Source organism: Lichenostomus cassidix, chromosome 3 (genome assembly GCF_008360975.1).
Source record: "Lichenostomus cassidix isolate B80296 chromosome 3, HeHo_3.0, whole genome shotgun sequence".
In the NCBI taxonomy this organism is placed as follows: Eukaryota; Metazoa; Chordata; class Aves; order Passeriformes; family Meliphagidae; genus Lichenostomus; species Lichenostomus cassidix.
The window spans coordinates 97,780,711-97,799,669 of record NC_139483.1 but is presented as its reverse complement, the minus strand read 5'-3'; the positions used below and the strand labels follow the sequence as shown (position 1 = coordinate 97,799,669).

The window sequence follows — 18,959 nt, the reverse complement described above, 5'->3', positions numbered from 1 at the left end:
GGTATTAATTAGGATGGACAAAAACCTAGCACTCACTCCAAGAGAGGAACGAAGGTCTTCCATGAACCAAGCAAACCATCCAAACAGAGGGTAAAAACTAGTTCCTGCCCCACCTTCTCCCTATCCATTCCCTCAAAAGCTGGCTGGTGTTCCTATGCCAGAAATGTTCAAAGAAGACAAAAGGATCAGCTTGTGTGCTCCCAATTGGGAGCCTCTCACAGAGACAGCACCACAGGAGCACTATACTACAGAGGTAGTACAAATACTGGCTTGTGCAAGTTGTTAGAGTTACATTTTGATTCCACACCTTTGAGTCTCACATTTTGGTTCCTCTATGTTCATCCTGGTCACCTCAGGGTGCCAGCCCCTAGTCCATCCCCCCAGGATCAGCACTGTCTCCCACAGAGCACTTTGGCTCTCACAACACACAGCTGATGTGACACAACCCACCACGAGGACAGACTTCATCCACAAAGACCCTTTAAGGAGAAAGTGAGGCAGTGCCTTAAACTGCACTTCAGACACATTCATGTCAAACTACTACAGTTGAAGACTTTATTTTACCAAGTGGAAACATATCCATCTGAAGTCAAACCAACTGCAAACAAAACAAATGCTTTCCAAGCAAAACTATTTCTCATGTCCTCAGTAGAAATATACTATTTTCTCCTTGCAAAACTGTTTTTTTTGAACATTGTTCAATTCCTGTAAAATTAATTTTGACCAAAAGCCACCAACTGTTTCTGCTGTTGAAGAGTTCATGCACAGGTGTCATTTGTGATTCTGGAGGCCAGTATAACAGCTTATGGCTTAAAGGAATCAAAAACTTCCCCCATAAGAACTAAAAAGCAAAGGATCGCACTCTCCAGGAAAATAAGGGTCACATCAGGCTAAGCCCAAGCCTAGAAAATTAACATTGGAAAGCAGCTTTTGTAAAATCGTAAGATCGTGGAAATGTGTACTGAAACTGTCTTCCCTTTCCAGCCATTATGCAAAGGGCTGCACGCAGTAATCTTTTGGGAGCTGCTGGGGCTACTAGGCTTGTGAAATGCTAACAGTGTGCTAAACCTGCCTCTCATGATGTACTTCGAAAAAAACCAAAAACCCAGCCCCTTCCACTACTGCCCTTGAGCAAACAGGTTCCCTTCAGCATTATCTTCTGAAGCTGCTCCAGCAGCCTGTACCTGCTGCATCAGGAAAATCCTGCCTGGCGAGCTGAGAGGTGTGTGCTGGCTCAACCAGTCGGGCTGTTGAGAGCACACGGAGCAGAGCAAGCGAGAGCATGCGCCTGCCTCGTGCCAGCAAAGAACACGGAGATACCTCTCCCTCTAAGAGCTCTGCTGGTGAATAACCACTCATCCAAACACAGGATCTGTCATCTGCAGCAGCTAAAGGATGATGCTCGGCAGGAAGAAACTCCTTAGCCTTTACACACTACAGTCCTGAGGTCTCTACATGCTTCACACACGCAGAAACTTTGAAATTACTTGCTAAGGGCCACTTTGCTCTAGAAGAATGAGCACAGGGCTGGGAGGTTCAGTCCCAAGGCTGCCACAGCCTTGGTGAGGAGTCATAAAAACATTTTCAATATAAGTTAAAGCATAAGTTTAGGATTGAGCTGAAAATATTTGGAACAGATTAGTCTCAATGCCACCTGGATCTGCAGGGGCTCCAGCAGTGCCCAAAAATGCCACCTTCAGCCCACCACTTTAACTGCTACAACCCATACCTGATTGAATACACTGTAGGACCCTGTCTTGGACAGAAAGAACTATGCAGAATGAAGCCCTAAATGACCCATTGTGTTTTGCAAAACACAATGACTCCATGAGGAGCTGCTTAAAACAAGCACTGGTCCATAGAGGATAAAAATTTACTTGAGAGTTCTACTGCACAAGCTATTTAGCCAAAATGAAATCCAATATGTAAAATACTGATGGAATGAGTTTTACTTACAGGCATTCAACTGAGAGCTGGGATCAGTGCACTTGCCTTTTCTTTTGCTTTGCTTTCTCTCTTCATCCCTGATCTTCCTCTCTGCTCCCTGTCAGACAAGAGATTAAGGGAAAGGAATGGGGGAGTGAAGAACGGGAGAGGTGGGGAGAGAGAAAGAGAAAGTCTTTTTATTTTTTTTAAGTTTTTTTTTCATCTGCAGAAGCAGGAACACCAATTCTTCCAGAGATGTGTTTGTAGAGGTCAGTTCTACAACACCTGAGCTGCAGGTTTGCCAGAGTGTGCCAACTTTGAGATCTGCTTACTTTTGAGTCCTATCATCTAATGACATCTAACAACCATATCCAAGATACCAACACTTGCTTTTCTTTCAAGTCAGACGGAGATACTATGCCAAAAGATACCCACATCTATAACAATTGTATAAAAGATTAGATAAAAATATAAGTGAAGTGTTTAAAACAATAAAGAATTGCAGGTTCCCCCAATTTAAGAGTTCAGTTGATTGTCATTAAAATTGACAGAAGTCACACCGCACTTGGATCACCAAGTTCAAGATACCTCCTGCACATTTCACACAGAGCCTGAAGCAGTTGCACCAGCCTTCACTGAGTTCAAGCTGCAGACATGCATTGCTTTAAAGCAGGGATTATTTCTTCTCTTTTTTATCAGGGCCAGGACGTGGTAGAATCCACAGATTCCTAACTGGGTTCATGCCTACACTGTTCCTAGTCTTCCAAATCCAGCAGTAGAGGGGACAGTGCCATATTGCCCTTTTTTCTGCAAGGTGTAGACAGCTATGATGGAGAAAGGCAAGGAAGGAGAAGCTTTGGAATAGTGTTCATTCCTCCAGCTCCACCCAGACAGCACATGTGACTGTGAGTTAAGTTAGGGATGTCACATTGCAGCTGAAGTGACAAGCCCACAGAAGATCCCCAACATTCAATCCTGGTGCTCAAACCACCAGATCACCAAAACTGGTATACACAAGTTCTACGTGTCTCCTGACACCCTCCTGCAAAGCAGGGGCAAGGTAACAGTTATCTGGCCACACTAAGCCATTATTTCTCATTTCCTCCCCTTCAAAGCTGCCAAAACACACTCACATCCTTGCACAGTACTGGAGGAAGACTCCATTAGCTACAGCAAACGAGGTATCAAAACTCCTGTGGTCACAGGGTAGGAATCGGTGCCTAATGGTGCATGGGAAAAGGGGAACAGCCCTCCTCACTTCCCAGTTAACTAATGCCCTATAGATGCCAGGCTGCCTATGCCTGCTCGGTATCTCTGGACTCACCTGCACTAACAATAAAAAGGAAAATTATCCAACATGTTTGATACACATTAATACGTATCATCTTTCTCCCACCCAATGAGAGAGAAAAAAGCAGCTTCAGGCAGCTATGGTGAAAAAGATAAAAAATTACACATGAAGACACAGGCACTGCCAGCTTTGCTTGACCTCATAAAGCTGATATAGCCCACTACAGTGAAGACATCCCACCCAAACCTCAGCACAGCTGGCCCTGAAGCCTTCTGTGTCATCCCTTACCAGAACAGTCACAACATCTCAGCTTGACAGGAGAAAGATCAGATTTGGCTCCAGATCTGATTTTTACCTTTCATGTGGAAATAATAAAGTTGTGCTACTCAAACACTGTGCTACAGTAGAACAGCATCTGCTTCCTTGTGGAGAACACGCTGATTCAACAAGAGCACGCATTTTGAGAAAAGCTCTGCCCTCCCATTCCCTGTTTGCAAGTCAACTTGATCCAGGCTACAGGGGCCCAGGTAAACACATCTCAAATCCCACTTTAAAAAAAAAAAAGCAAGTTATGTCTTGATAACAGGCTTTTCTGCCAGCAGAGCTCAGGGAGCAATGGTATCAAGGTGAAAGAGGGTAGATTTATACTGGACATAAGAATGAAATTATTTTATGATGAGGGTGGTGAGGCACTGGCACAGGCTGCCCAGAGGAGCTGTGGATAACCCATCCCTGGAAGTGTTCAAGGCCAGGTTGGATGGGGCCTTGAGTAATCTGGTCTAGTGGAAGGTGTCCCTGTCCATTACAGATATCTAGACTAGAAGACCTTTAAAGGTCCTTTGCAGCCCAAACCATTCTGTGACCATGCACCTGAAGGAACAGTCTCTGTGGTGCTGCCCATCCACATCAATGCTCCAGCAGCCTTGCACCCACTCTCTCCTTCCAACAGCATCTCACTCATTTGTTCCTACCATCCCATAAAAGCCTTCCCACAGCACTGCCCATCATTACCAGAGTAACAACAGATCCCAGAGGGTAACATGAGCTATAGTCTGTGAAACCCTGTATTTAATTTTCCTCATGTGGATGCATAGCTGAAGTACCATTCAAAGGTCTTCTTCCTTTGGGACAGGTCAGCCACATCCCTGCTCAGCTCAAATATTGCTGGGCCAGGTCTGAAGGAAGTTTGTGCCATAACATTCTACAGGATGACAGCATTACACCCATACTGCTTTACTCAGGTCCTGAAACCACACAGGATTAGATAAAACCAGACATCCTAGGCAATGCAAGCACAGCCTTGACAAAGGAATAGAGGAGACATCCCTGTTAGGTGGCCAGAGCACCATAATTTTGTGCTGGGTTGTTTGTTCGTTTTTTCAACAGACCTCCACACTACAGACCTGGCCATCCATGAAGAAAATAAGGGTAACAGAACTTCTACAGTGGTCATATGAGGACAAACACATTCAGGACTGCAACAGGTGTGGATAGTATAGTAATACTGGTCCTATAAACATGCAAAAGCAGCTGACTGATTACAAAAAAGTCAATGCAGGGCAGAAAACAGCTGATCTTTCTGAAATGCCAATGCTCTTACAGGAGCCTGGAGCAAACAGCCAGCATTAGGGTCCATCAGTACATGGTGTTTGTGTATGATATGATAGGATGCAGGGGCTACAGGGGTGGCTTCTCAGAGAGGATGTTTATTCCAAGAAGCAGCTTCCCTCATGCCCAACAGAGCCAATGGCAGTCATTTCAAGATGGACCTGCCCCTGGCCAAGGCCCATCGGTAATGTTAGCAGTAGCTCTGGTCTGATGTACTTAAGAAAGGGAAAAAATGTTCTGTGCAGCAACAGTCAGAGTGAAGTGAGACTATGTGAGAGAAACAGCTCTGCAGAGCTCAAGATCAGTGCAGAAGGATGAGGTGTTCCAGGCACTGGAGCCGAGATTCCCCTGCAGCCCGTGGTGCAGCCCATGGTGAGGCAGCTGCACCCCTGCAGCCCATGGAAGCACATGGGGGGTGCAGAGATCCACCTGCAGCCTGGGGAAGGCCCCACACCAGAGCAGGGGAATACCCAAAGGAGGCTGTGATGCCATGGGAAGTCTGTGCTGGAGCAGGTTTGCTGGCAGGACTTGGGGCCTCATGGGACACCAACACTGGAGCAGCCTGTTCCTGAAAGACTGCACCCTATGGAAGGGACCCATGCTGGAGCAGTTTGTGGAGAACCGTAGCCTAAGGGAAGGATTCATGTTGGAGAAGTTTGCAGGAACTGCCTCCCATGGGAGGGACCCATACTGAAGCCAGAGAAGAGGGTGAGGAGTCTTCCCCCTGAGGAGGAAGGAGCATCAGAGATGTGTGATGAGCTGACCACAGCCCTCATTGCTCATCCCCCTGCACTGCTGCAGGGAGGATGGAGAGAATTAGGGAGTCAAGTTATTTATGCCTGGAAAGAAGGGGACGGTGAAAGGAAGGTGTTTTAAGATTCAGTTTTATTTTTTTATTATCCTGTTTTGATTTTGATTTAGATTTTTCCTTCCTTTGTTCCCTCCTCTTTTAATTCAGTACAATTTGCAAAGTATCTGGAGGAATAAAGCAGGAAAGTAAATCAAAATCCCAAAGGGAAATAAAAGATGCACTGGCATTACTGTATTACTAGATCTGCTGAAATTTCTGCTATAGCTTGAAGGAAGCCATTGGAGTCTGTGTGCTGACTACATACCTACCTTTTTATTAACTGATTTGTCTTATTAGCAGTTGCACAAGCCTGCCAGTTATTTTAGCATTGTGTCAGTAATTGACTGGATAATTTAGGAGCAAAAGAACCCCCTACCCTGCAGCAAGTCTATCCTCCCTGTATTGTAGAGAATACAGGTTGGTAACACAAAAGACTCCCAAATTACTTTGGTGAAAAAACTTTACATGACACTTGCCTCAGTCTCATCTTGAACCAGCAAAAAGAAGATAGAAAAAGAAGGAAAAATAAAGGCCTGAAGAAAGCTCATGAGACCCAAGCCTCTTAGGCTTACTGGCAAGTCTTTAAGATGGCTCTGGAGAGCCTTTGCTAAGTCTCTGTAAATTCTTTGCTGAAAGCATCACAGCAGGAGCAGCTACAGGCAGCTCTCCCAGCCCTGCAGGAAGGCAGAGGGACCTATTTAAAAGCCTATAGACGGACAAGAGAACATAGCAGGGTGAGTTAATGGGATGCTAGAGCACGGGCACAGTGCAGGGGGCTCGGTATATTTTGGGAGGTAAGAGGAGACAGAACAATGGTGCATGAGATGAATCTTCGTGTCAGTGTCCTGGGGAGCACCAGGCAAGACCACACAGTGTGTGACCAGGGCAGAGCCAGCACAGGACTAGACAGGGGCTTACAGACCTGCCTCAGCCCTACAGCTGCACACAGAGGCATTTGAGGTATCCCCTGTAAGAGTCTGCCCTATGAAAACAGAGTCTGGATTCAAAGAATGAGAGGCTCAAATCAAGCAGGATATCAGCAAAATAGGAAGTCAACATGATTCACAGCAATCAAAAGGACTGGGGAAGTCCACGAAGCATTTATCACAGCCTAGAACAATCTCAGTCACTTTGGATATAACAACATTACACATTACTTGCCCTGGACCTTCAAAAGACTGCTCAGGCAGGAACAGGTTATGAAGATTGGGAAATTTCCTTTCTTTGCAAACTCAATTAAGCTTTTACAGCTGCTTTCAGTTCAGCTTCTGCTGTTACTTTCACAGCTTCTGTTGAAGAATGGCTTTGGGAAAGGCATTTATTCTGTGTGCTAAATGCATGAGGCAGAGCAGTCAAATTACAGCACCCATCCAGCCTGTAAATGGGGTTTTTTTATGCTGCTGTATCTCACAGTGGTACTTCTTTTGTTCACAAGGCCTGCAAGTTACTGGTTTGGGTTTTTTTATAACAAATGCCGTAGGAACACATGAAATTTAAAAGAACCATCACACCAGAGCTTGGGCAAAAACACAAGCCTCCACTTGGTCCAGTCAATGGCAATGATTTCTCCTGCTAAAGACTCTTCCCAGTGTCAGTCTACTACTGGCTGACCTTTCTCTAAACTCAACACTTAGGAACACTTAACACTCCAGCATTTTGAGGGCAGCAAATTTATTTGAGGTCATCGAAACATCTATGAGCCAAGTAGAAGGGGTTCAAATTTCTTCCTTGCAAAGGCTAAACACAGACAGGACTTTTCAGTGAGCCAAAATAGCAAGTGACATAATTTGGAAAGGGAAAAAAAAAAAAAGCTGCTAAGCTGTGGAACAGCCTTTCCAAAACTGTTATTGGCACATTGACCCAACCTTACCTTGTCGCAGAAGACTTTAATTTGGCAGTAGGCTCTGTGGACAGGTTTGTTACTCCTGTTATTGTAGCTGTAAGTGTCAATCTGAAGATTCAGGGGCAGGCCTTTTACTCCCTTCTGGGAGGAAAAGTCTGTGCTGAGGCAGTTCACAGAAATAAAAACCTGTAGAAGAGGAAAGCAGCAGCCGTCAGTACTGACACATGGAGTCCTGGCTGACCTCTGAGTGAAAGATAGTTGGGGAGTGCTAAGCAGCATCTTCTTTCTTCTGAAACATGAGGTAAAATCCCCAAGAAGCAATAAAACATTAAGTCTTTTATATAAACCATTAGAGGGGGCAAAGCCACTTCATCCAAAATAGATTTCAACAAACTCTCCAAACTTTAGGAGGATTCCACCCATCTTTCCATCCAAGAACTCTCAAATGTCACCATCAAACTTTTAGCAAAAGGAATGCTCCTACACTCAAACCTCACTGCTCAGTGTCTATTAGCATCTTGGTAAGAGCACAACCATGTTTCAAAAAATTAATGTTACTTTGGGCAAGTTAAAACAAATCTTTCCATTAATTTTACATAAGCACAGCTTATGCTTGAAACTATTTCACTGAGGTTTTTTTGGGTTTTTTTCTAAAGGTTATTAAAGGCTTTTTAAAAATATTAGGCAACATGTAATCTTTAAACACTGAAATAACAGCATTATTCCAGTAAATGTTTCTGGGCTTTACACTTTGTTGAACACTACCTTGAATATTCCTTAGTAAGACCTGCAATAACCTGTTAATGTTCAGATGGAGAAGGTAAGAGAAACATTTCCATTATTCTTACAAAAAATTAATTACAGGGGAAAATAATTGCATTTTTGAACATATCTAATTTCATTTTCATAACTCCCTGAAAGAAACAAAAAAACCACCCTCTCAAAAACACAACTCACACACAACCAGAAAAAAAGTCCATTGCTGCTTAACAGAAGGAAGAAATATCCTTAAGTGGGTATGAACAGATAGATCAGAGTACTTCCTATCTAGATAATGGGCTTGCAGTGTGCCAGGCTTTTCTACAGACACAGTGCCAATAATGGGCATATCTCAGAAGCAGTAAGGGTTAATTACCAGGAATTTACAGCCACCAAGACATGCAACAGCTCCTCTCCTCTCTGCCTGAAGAATAAAGGCTAGGAACTCACTGCTTTAAAAAATAGTTGAAGCCTTGGGAGCCAGAAGCACCTTCCCAGAGATTTTGCAGGAGCAGCATCCCAGGACCAGATTGCTCGCTTATTGTGGTGCTTCCACCAGCACCACTCGAGTCTCAGCAGTGAGCTGGTGCCACCTCCCGGAGCTGCAGAGGCTCTCACAGGCTTGTAAAAGCTTACAGGCTTTGGCTTGGCTAAGTGCTGCTTATCGAGGTCCTCTTTGCACAGGTTGTGCATCATCCTTTACCAGTTTTAACAATGATGGGAAATGGAAAATCCCAATCTGGTGATTGTTTATAACCACTGTTTCTTCCCTACCATGTATAACACAGCTGTATAAAAAGCTGGGGCAGGGAGGAAGAACAGTGCAGGTGAGGGACTTCTCTCATAAATTGTCTGAATATTGGAGATTCACACACAGCTTCCTGCAGCCCCTGTGCCCCAAGAGGGCAATGCAGCAGCTTGGCCAACAGCCTCCCCTTTCCCTCATGTGCACACACCATCCCAGAGATTCCAGTGTCCCCACCGAGTCCTGGTGTGCTAAGGGACATGGAATATATGAAACACCACCCAACCCAGGCCAGCATGGCACATTGGCAGAGCCCCAGCCCCAACCCCAGCCCATGCTGCTTCAGCAGGGACTGAAGCCAGGAACATGCACAGGACGCAAGGTGAGCTGGTGCTCAGTTCTTGCTCACACTCCAGCCTGTGTCCCAGCATCCCAAACCTGTGTTGTTCCAAGACAACTTTTTGTGAAAGCACTAAATACATCTCAAATCACAGTCAGGAAAATTATTTAAAAATAAGCTGTTTGCAGCCTTCCCCAGACTAACCCAAAGGATGGCTTTGCCTGCTTTTATCCACCCCATTTCCCTCTTTGCTACCTTTGGCTTTATGAGGGCATTTTGCCTGCAGTGCTGGCACACCCTGGGGGAAAGCTCCAAGGAGTTTGAATAGCTGCTCTCACCAGCTTGGGAGCTTGGTAATCAGATGTATGCACAGCCTGAATAATTGCGTTCCCTGAGCAGAGGTTTTGTTTCTTAAAAGACCCTCAACTCTGGTGTTTGCATATTTTTAAATTTAAATTTTAAATTTACCTCCATTAAATATTCACACTACTCATTTCTGCATGAAAAAATGACTGCATTCGTTAAGAAAAACATGCCCAAGAAGCCATGTCAGCAGGCCCTCCACCGCCTTGAAATTTCTGTGAGATCCCTCAAATGACTTTCACACCACTGGACACCAGAAGACTTGGTGTGCAGGATCAGTCATCAGTTCTCTAGCACATGGTGTCACTTCTCTTCTGAGACTTCAGGTCTTTGTTTTCAGCTTTTATGGCTTACCAGACACACAAAGCCCACTGGGCTGAAGGTAGAAGAGTTGGGGTCTCAACACAACAGATACATGTTACTACAGCAGAGCTGCATGGGTATCCCATGGGAATTTAGGATTGCCTGTAAGATGACAAAGATTATCCTCCTACTTCAGAGTCTCCTCATTTGATTAGCTTTGGCTTTAAGCAGCTGACTTCATTTTCATGCCATTTAAATCTTCAGGACTCTAGGCAGGAGATGACAACTAAAACCTAATCATGTCTCTGAAGCAACAAAGAGCCAGGCTGTCTTCTCCTGTTTGTACTAAACCATTTCAGTTCTAAAGGAGCTCTTCTCCCTAACCATCATCTAACTCCTATTTTTGAGCAACTTCAGGTTGCCTCAAGTTTCACAAAACAGAAGTTTAGTGAACAGCTTTTCCAGTTTGGGCTAAAACAGCCAGGTTCTTTATGTACAGGAATATTTGACTTACATTAGAAATGAAAGGTAAGGCCAAGTGACTGCGTCAGCTACATCCCCACCCCAAAATTGCCAGAAGAAAGAAAAACGTAACCGCAGAAGTTGCTCTGCGTCTTCAGCCTGCTGAGCAAGATTCCTTTTCATGTGTCCAACCTATTTTTCTAAGGGCAGTTCCGCATTCTCAGCTATATTAAGATTTGTTGTTACTTTTAAAAAAAACATTTTCATCTCACCTCCCAAGATTCAACATAAAGACAGCACTTAAAAATAGAGCACTGTCAAGCCTGGGCACTTACAATCGTGAGTCAAGCCCTCAAAAGTTACGCAGATTTTCTTTAAAACTGAGATTTCTAAAGGGATTAGAAACCTGTTCTTGAGTTATTTTGCTTGCTTGGCAGTTGAGCCTCTAGTCTATATTTGACTGCATATATCCAGGCTATCATATATCTAGGCTTTTCTCTCCAACCAAAGACAGGCTTTATCTTCCCTGTTTTTCTATTGATTTTTCCATGCTTTTTCTAGCTCTTGTTAACAAAAGCTGAGATACGCATTGAGATAAATAGCTCCACAATGGTGGTGTCTCCATTCAAATCAAATAGCATGAAAACTGAGCTGCTATGAACTGCTAACTCCCCACACCCAGCATTCACCCCAACGCTCTAGAGCCTCCTTTCCCCAGCACCATGCTGGGTTTCCTGCAGCCTTTGGGGCAGCCCAGCTGCACACAACAAAAGACTGAAGGCAGAAGGATTAAAGCACCTCCTCTGGGATCATGCTGGAAGTTAGCGTGGGAAGAAGTCAGACCTCATGACTTCCCAGTCTGCTTTAACCATCCGACCCCTCATGCCCCTCCTCACCTAAGCTGGGAGGAACACACTGTGTCTACATCAAATCCACGAGAAACAATCTTCCATTTTAATAATGCAGAAAAAAAAATTAATCCGACAGCTTTGCCATGTGCCCTCAAGGAAGGGCAGCAGAGACAGCCAAGTTCTTTCCACACAGCACCTTTTTCTAACAACATCTGCCTTTCAAACAAACCAGGAAAAACAGACATAATTAAAGGGCAATCAAAGCGCTGCAGGAACCTCTCTGTCAGCGAGATGAAAGATGCCTTTTTTAAATGAAGGCTTGCATACCCAGATCTCTTCTCCTCGGTTTATCTTGGACACCGTACTCCTTTGTCACACAAAAAGCACTAGCAATTTTGATTAGTCCAAAGGCTACACAGGCAGCAGCTTTAGCTGAAATGTCACCTTGTACAGGCTCATCAGCCCTAGTGCAAAGCCCAGCTGGGAAGGAGCAGTGTAGGTACTCACTCAGGTCACCTGGAGCTGCCGCAGGCAGTGGGGAGCAACTCCACTGGGTGTTAGCACACCATGAACTCTGACCAGTCACAGCAAACACAGGCATGGGTAACACTATCCTGCAAAGTCTTGTACATCCTTCTGGATAAGGCCTTACACAGGCAGATTTGGGACTTTTCCAGGCTGATCACCTTGCTCCACACTTATTTCATTTCAAGAGAAGGCAGGTAAATGGTATTTATTTCCTCCTATTTATGCTCCTTTATATTTCTGTGCCTAAAGGATTAAGACATTACTCAACAAACCAAGTTCATTGGATACTTCTTTCTCTATTGAGAATTCAGACAAAAACTTTCTCTTTTCTCACAGTAGTAAGCAAAAGCCCCTCATTTTAACCACAGATTGGTTTGGGTTGGAAGGGACCTTAAAGATCATCTAGTCTAGCCCCGCCTGCTATGGGCAGGGACACATGCCACCAGACCAGAAGGCTCAAAATCCCATCCAACCTGGCCTTAAACACTTCCAGGGATGAGGCATCCACAGCTTCTCTAGGCAGCCTGTCCCAGTGCCTCAGCATCCTCACAGTGAAGAATTTCCTCCTAATACCTAATCTAAATCTGTCAATTTGAAGCCATTCACCTTTGCTCTATATCACTACAAGCCATTGTAAAAGCCCTTCCCAGCTTTCTTTTAGGCCTCTTTTAGGCACTGGAAGGTTCTAAGGTCTCTCCAGAGCCATCTCTTCTCCAGGCTGTACAACCCCAACTCTTCAGTCTGTCTTCACAGGAGATACTCCAGGCTATGTTATATTCAGTCTGTGTTATATTCAACTTAAAACTGTCAGGATGTTTTCAATTTTGGACTGTTTGTACAGAATATAGAGTTTGGAGTCTACAGCACAACAACCACAGACAGGTTAAACTGCAATGAGCTTCTTTCCAGGGAATGCAGCTGGATACTACTTTTCTTGACGTTGGCTAAATAGTCTCAATGTTATGCCCAAAATACAGTAGGCAAAGGGATTCCAGTGGGTCTGGAGACCACCTCCCTGACATAAAAGCAGTGTCTCTCCCTTCTGTACAGAAAAATTAACTGGAAGCTCAAAGTTTGTCATTTCAATACTGATAGGTGAAATCACATGGTTTCTCTAAAGGCTTGGACAAAAATAAACATGAAAGAGAAAAACTAAGGGTATTTTCTAAAAATCTGTCCCCATATGTTTCATCTATGCTGCAAGCTGGGTGGATGCAAAACACCTCCAAGTCCAAAAGCCTCATGAAGAACACCAGCAGAGCTCCAAGCCCTTGCAAGAGGCAGAGCTGTCAGCCTGGGCACTACCTTCTGTCACTGTAGCCACATGGCTTCCAGGATTGGCTCTGGGTGAGAGTCAGGCAGCTTGGAGCGCAGGCAGAGCAAGCACAGGTCTGCCTGCACACATCCACGAAGGCATGTCCTAAGAAAGCAGTGCTGGGAAGACTCTTCTGTCTTTAGAAAAAAAAAAACCAAACCCAAACCCACACTTCAGTAAGATCACCTGAGAGGTGGCTAATCTTGCTGCTCTCACATTCGTTTCTTCACCCCCCACATGCACCACAGGTTTTGCATCAGCAGGAGGTGAGCCAGGAAAGAGATAAAAAAATTGGGCAATGCATGCACCTGTGGGCTCCTCAGCCGCCTCCTGCCTTTGGGATCGGATGCTCCAAAAAAGGCTTGTCTGGCAGATGGGTGATAGGGCTGCATCCGCTCTAGCTCTGCTCAGCCAGACCCAGCACCATCCTGTTTGCAGCCCAGAGGAGTTAGTTTGCATTCAAACCAACCAATCCAAATTTGGGTGACTGACATAGAAGCCATCATGGGTCCCACATCATGTCAACGAATGACAAGGGGGAAATATGATCCACCTCCTAGCAAGAGAACATCCTCCTAGCAAGTTTACTCCATCAACAAAACAAAAAGGAATGGTAATGAATGGAAAATACATATTCCTGCTCACAAAGAGCAATGCTGATTGTTATTCCAGCCTGTTCTGAGGCAAGGAAATATAGGAATGTCTCTGCTCGCAACATGTGGGAAACCTGGGGATAATGGTTCCCAGTCATACTGATGCTTCCTCCCACCCCACGCTTTGATAAGATAAAGCTGCTGGGCCAGGTTTTGTTAGGTTGGTTGAAAAGAAAGTAAAAACAGCGGTTTGGCAAATGTTGCCAATATGTTGAAAAAACATATGAGTGACAATATGTTGAAAAAAACCCAAACAAACAAACAAAATAAAACCCCAAAAAACAAAAAAACCCCAATGCACCCTCCAATCAACAACAACAACGCAAGTCTTCAAAAACAATGACAAGAAATGAAACCAGACAAAACACAAAACAGAGAATTAAGTCTATAAAGGCACAAAAATGGCTGAAAAGAAAGAAAGAGCTGCCATCAGGTATAAAAGGAATAGAGAAAAGGGAAAAGAAAAAAAAAAAATCACCTCCTAGTTTTCTCTACAGAAAAGCTAATGTTGAGAGATTTTTCTTTAGGAAACACCCTGTGAGCTCGTACTTGGAAGACCAGGCAATGGCAGAGGCTTGGGACACCAAGTTCAGAAGAAACACTGAGTTGAAAACTTGCTTCTAGTTAGCAATGCTTAAAATCAAGGGCAGCATATGCTTGTTTTTCAGAAAACCCAGGACAGAGTAGGGAGAGGTCAGTGTTAAGAGTCAGGTAAGCAACACTTGCTATGATTTTCCTATGTCACTGCTCCAAAGGCTGTGTGTACTTGTGCCTCAAAGTATTTGTGGTCTGCAGCTTTGGCTTCACACCAATCTCTTTCCTTTAAGTATGTTTGACTCATCACATTTCATAGTTTCATTTCCAACTAGCCAAACCTGTACCTACTCAATGCTGCTGAAGGTGGCAACACCTTCTTTAATGAGGCATATGACTGCTGCTTCATTACAATGGCATCCATATGAATGCATGCAATATTCATCAATCAAAAAAGTTGAAATTCTTCCTACAGTGAACACCATGGGAGGATTATGCTAGAATAAACTCTTAAAATAAATCAGTAGTGTACAGCCCAGCCTCACTTCAAGTTGTAGCAAGAGATCCACCCTCTTCAAAAATTAAACTCCTCTAACCAAATAACCCTGCCAACACATGGGAGGATCTGCCAAGAAGACCACCCTCATTGCCTAATTTTCTATTGCGAAAGGCTATCCCAAATTAGACACAAATTACCACAATACAGGACCATTCCACTCTTCTTGGACAAAAACAAAAGTAATAAAAAAAGCACTGTTTAATTGCTCTGTCATTCAGGGCATCACTTAAGAGACACTACAGCACCTTTCCTTTGATGAAAAGGCAGCAAAAAGCTCTGTCATGGTATTCTTAAGCTCAAAATGCCTGTTACACTCTCACCGCTCTCACTGTGTATTCCTTTTTAGTAGAAAGGGTCTTTTCACACAGAGCATCTGGCTTACAATGCCTTTTTTTTTTTGGAGGGAAGGAGTAGGAGAACAATAGAGCCTTTAATATGCAGTAACAATTTTTGGCTACAGTCCCATTACCCAGCCTAAAGCAAGCCAGACCAAAGACCTCCATGGGGGCCCTTCTCTGGGAGCTGCTAGAAGCAATGCTACTTTTCAGAAGGAACCCACTGGGAAGCACAGGAAGGGGTGCCCCAGCATTGTCAGAACTGCAGAAATGGGCAGGGAGGCTCTTGCAGTCACTGCGCAGACAGCAACTTGCCCTGTTCAGACAAGAGGCCCCAACCATCCTGCTCCACAGGGCTGGAGCTCAGACAGGATTTGAGCAAAACAGGATCCAGCAAAGCCAGTTAACCCTGGGGAAACCAATCTGTCCAGATTGTTCAACTGCCACTGACCTGCGAGCAGGCCATGTCCCCAGGCCAGAGTTAAGGGACAGAGAATTTGCTTCACAACCTAACGGGTAACACAACAGAGATAACAGAACAACAGCCAACATTATGAAGAGCAGTAAGAAATGTGTATTTAACCACACATATAGTGGCAATTTTCATTAAAAGACCTTTAATGGGTACCAACCAAGAAAAGGAGAGCCTGGCATGTTGTACAGACCTGAGAAGAGATGGCTCCCAGCCTCAAAAACTCATGACCTGAACCTACAAACACTTCTCCTGACTGACATATGGAGGACAAAGACACAAAAAGGGCTGCAAGGATTCCTATTCCCTACTTCTAAAATCCCCAAATTTCAAAGACAGCCAAGCCTGCTCAGTCAACAAGAAGGGGCAGACACCTCCAGAGAAAGATGTGTCCCAGCTCTAGACACCCTGTCCCTAATGAAGTCATAGACGCGAAAGATGACGAGCTTGTGTTCAGACATCTAAAAGCTTCTTTAGAGGAGAACCCCACCTTGACTGTCTGCCCAACACGGCAGACATCCAGCATGGGGTGGGAAACTGTTTGAAGTCTCCACAAGCCTCAGGGTAACTCCAGCATAACCTGTTGCATGCAAGTGAATATCAGCTACACATCTCGTCAGACTCATCGGATCATGCTTCCACTCAAGCAGGATGGCTCCTGATTGAGAAGCTACACTGGCTTTCTTAAATATCCCATTCAACAACTCACTGGTTCATCAACTGGTTTTCCAGTTCACCCTCCTCCCTTTTCTTCTCACAAAGCATGATTGTCTCCTTATTCAGTTATTCCCCTCCCCTTCTCTGTCCAGGTGATGGGATCAGACCTCTCCTCTTAACACAGACATCTGAAACCCACCTGAATCACTGCTTCCCCACTCTGCAGTGTCTCCTGACAATCTTTCTAACCCTGACCTCACTCTCCATCAAATCTCAACAGCACCACTTCAGGGCAGTTTGCCTCTTCCAAAACCTGGCCTTCCTCTCCATCCTCAGCTCCCTTCACTGTCTCAGAGCAAGGAGGCTTTGGATCCTGGGCCCTTTTCCAGCTTGAACACACTCTTGTAAAGGTCAGAATACTTAAACCAGCCTCTGCTGTAAAGCGGCTGCTTCCAGCAGCTCCTGTGATGTCCCAAAACAACAGAAGAGGGCAGAGGGGAGCTGCCAGAGACAAGCACATTTGCTCTGAAATCCATGGACACGGTCTGGTCCCAGAGTGGGAAGTGTCTGTCATGCATGAAATACTCCTGGTTTCTACACCCAAGGGCTCACAAAAAGCACACCAACGCAGGCAGCTGTGAGACAATTCCAGCCGTATGGAGCCAGGCTTGTCCAAAATGTCCAGCGTCCAGAGCCCTGGCCTTGCTCTCGGCTCTCCCAGCCCAATGCAACTAGGAAATGGGAAATACTTGTTACCGAGGGCATCTCAAACATCCTTTTTCCATCTCACAAATCCACAACTGCAAAATCCACACAATTTTCCTTGCTACAGAGAGAGCACATGACTGGTATGAAAAGAGTATTTCTTCATCAGAAAGGTGACATTTACTAAACCCCCTTAATGCCCCAAGGGGACTGGGAAAGCCCTCAGGCAGATGACACCCTCCTGAACAGACACAGTGTCAGAGGTGCAATATTCCTGTATATCCCCACAAGAAGACAAGCACCTGGTGCCAGAGCTGCTAGGGGCAACTCCTTGTGATAATATGCTATTTCTGCCTTAAATCTGACACATCCCCTGTGTGTCCAAATGAATAACTACATCAGAAAACCCAGACACAGAGCCTCATCACCTCATGGCTGCACAGGATCAAATCATTTCTACAGCAAACTGGATGCAAAAGCAAGAGGGAAACAGGAGAAGCAGCAAGCCCAGAAGAATCACCTGGCTCAGGTCCAGGTAACTCCAGGGCTCAGGAAGCAAATTTCTAATAATCAAGGCTTGATGGCTGGTTAAACATACTGTCTATGCAGCACTTCTGCTGTTATTAATTATAAACACTGTATTTATTACTGTGAAGGAATTTCTGTAACAGCAGAAACTCAGCTGTATCTATTCCCTGCTCTCTTCATATACTTTAAGACTGCTGTCAGGGGTTGGGGGGCAGGGAGGGAACAGAAAAGAGAGAACAAGAGCATACAAGGTAAATGAACCATGCAATAAAAATTGTTGAAATTGGCTCAGACATCTCCTGATAAGATCACAAGTTGAGAAAGAACTGCAGCTCTGCTGGTGAGAAATTCAGTCATTGACAAAACACATTCACTCAGGGAAAAAATGAAGTTAAACAGACACTTAAACACACAGAGCACTTGCTAAAAATGCCAATTCTTTAAATACTGAAGTCGAGAGTATTTTTGCCTTAGTATGATTCCAAGTGCTTACACATTTGGCATCAACAGTCCCCTCTGAAAGTTTGTATGAACCAGGACTCACAGTATATGTGTTATTATATTAGTCACACACTAAGATTGTGAACGTGGAAACAGATTTGCCCCTGTAGCTACAAAACCAGTCTGTCTCACACCTCCCCACACCACTTCATCACATGAAGTTCAGCCCAGAGATGAAATATCACTATGAGGGTCCTTACATCCTTTCAAGATGCTATTGGCGATTTCACAATAGACTGAAACTACTCATTCAGGGGTCTGTAGAGTAACGAGGCAATAGCCACTTGGTGGGAAGGGATGGCTTTCCTTGGGTGAGCCACGAAGTTCTCAGCACCAGGTATAAGCCCTGCTCCTGGGTTAGTGGTCCATCCCTACTGCTGCAGAGTGGCTCAGCCAGCAGAGAGGCAGCTGCAGAAAGTGCTTCCAGCTTCTTGAGGACTTGCATTGTTTTATCTGCACGATCCACCCCTGTGTGCAAATCCTAAGCCTTTGCATACCTCATGGACACCAACTTCCTGGGTTTGTTAGAAGTTTGACTGGCAGCAGGATGACACTTGCTGACTCTTTTTGACAGCTCTTCTGAAGCATCTGCTTGTTCACATAATGTTTCAGAAATTAGAAGTCAGCCTTTTAGCATCCTCCAGCAGGTAAGACCCTCCCTGCCAGCCCTCTCAACCTGACTGAAGCCAAATCTGGTGAAAAGGGAATCCTGGCACCCAGCACCAGCCTCAGATGTCGCACATGTTGCAAAGCAACACACACACACAGCTCCTCACTGCTCTCTGCCAAGCACCCCAAACTTCTCCCACAGAGGTGAAACCTAACAGCAAT

General features: G+C 44.8%; 1 protein-coding gene across 4 annotated transcripts in view; it reads right to left on the bottom strand.

The window, feature by feature from the left end:
• The window catches only part of GRHL1 (grainyhead like transcription factor 1), a 41,487-nt gene that overhangs the window by 9,233 nt on the left and 13,295 nt on the right, over nt 1-18,959 (bottom strand). For 2 of the 4 annotated variants that reach the window (XM_085056840.1, XM_085056839.1), the window contains exons 9-10: nt 7,546-7,704; nt 1,957-2,044 (exon numbers count right to left, since the gene is read on the bottom strand). In XM_085056840.1, the coding sequence (XP_084912966.1) occupies nt 1,957-2,044; nt 7,546-7,704 (247 nt within the window). The remainder of the gene's footprint in view (nt 1-1,956; nt 2,045-7,545; nt 7,705-18,959) is intronic. The other 2 variants (XM_085056842.1, XM_085056841.1) reach the window with 1 other exon arrangement.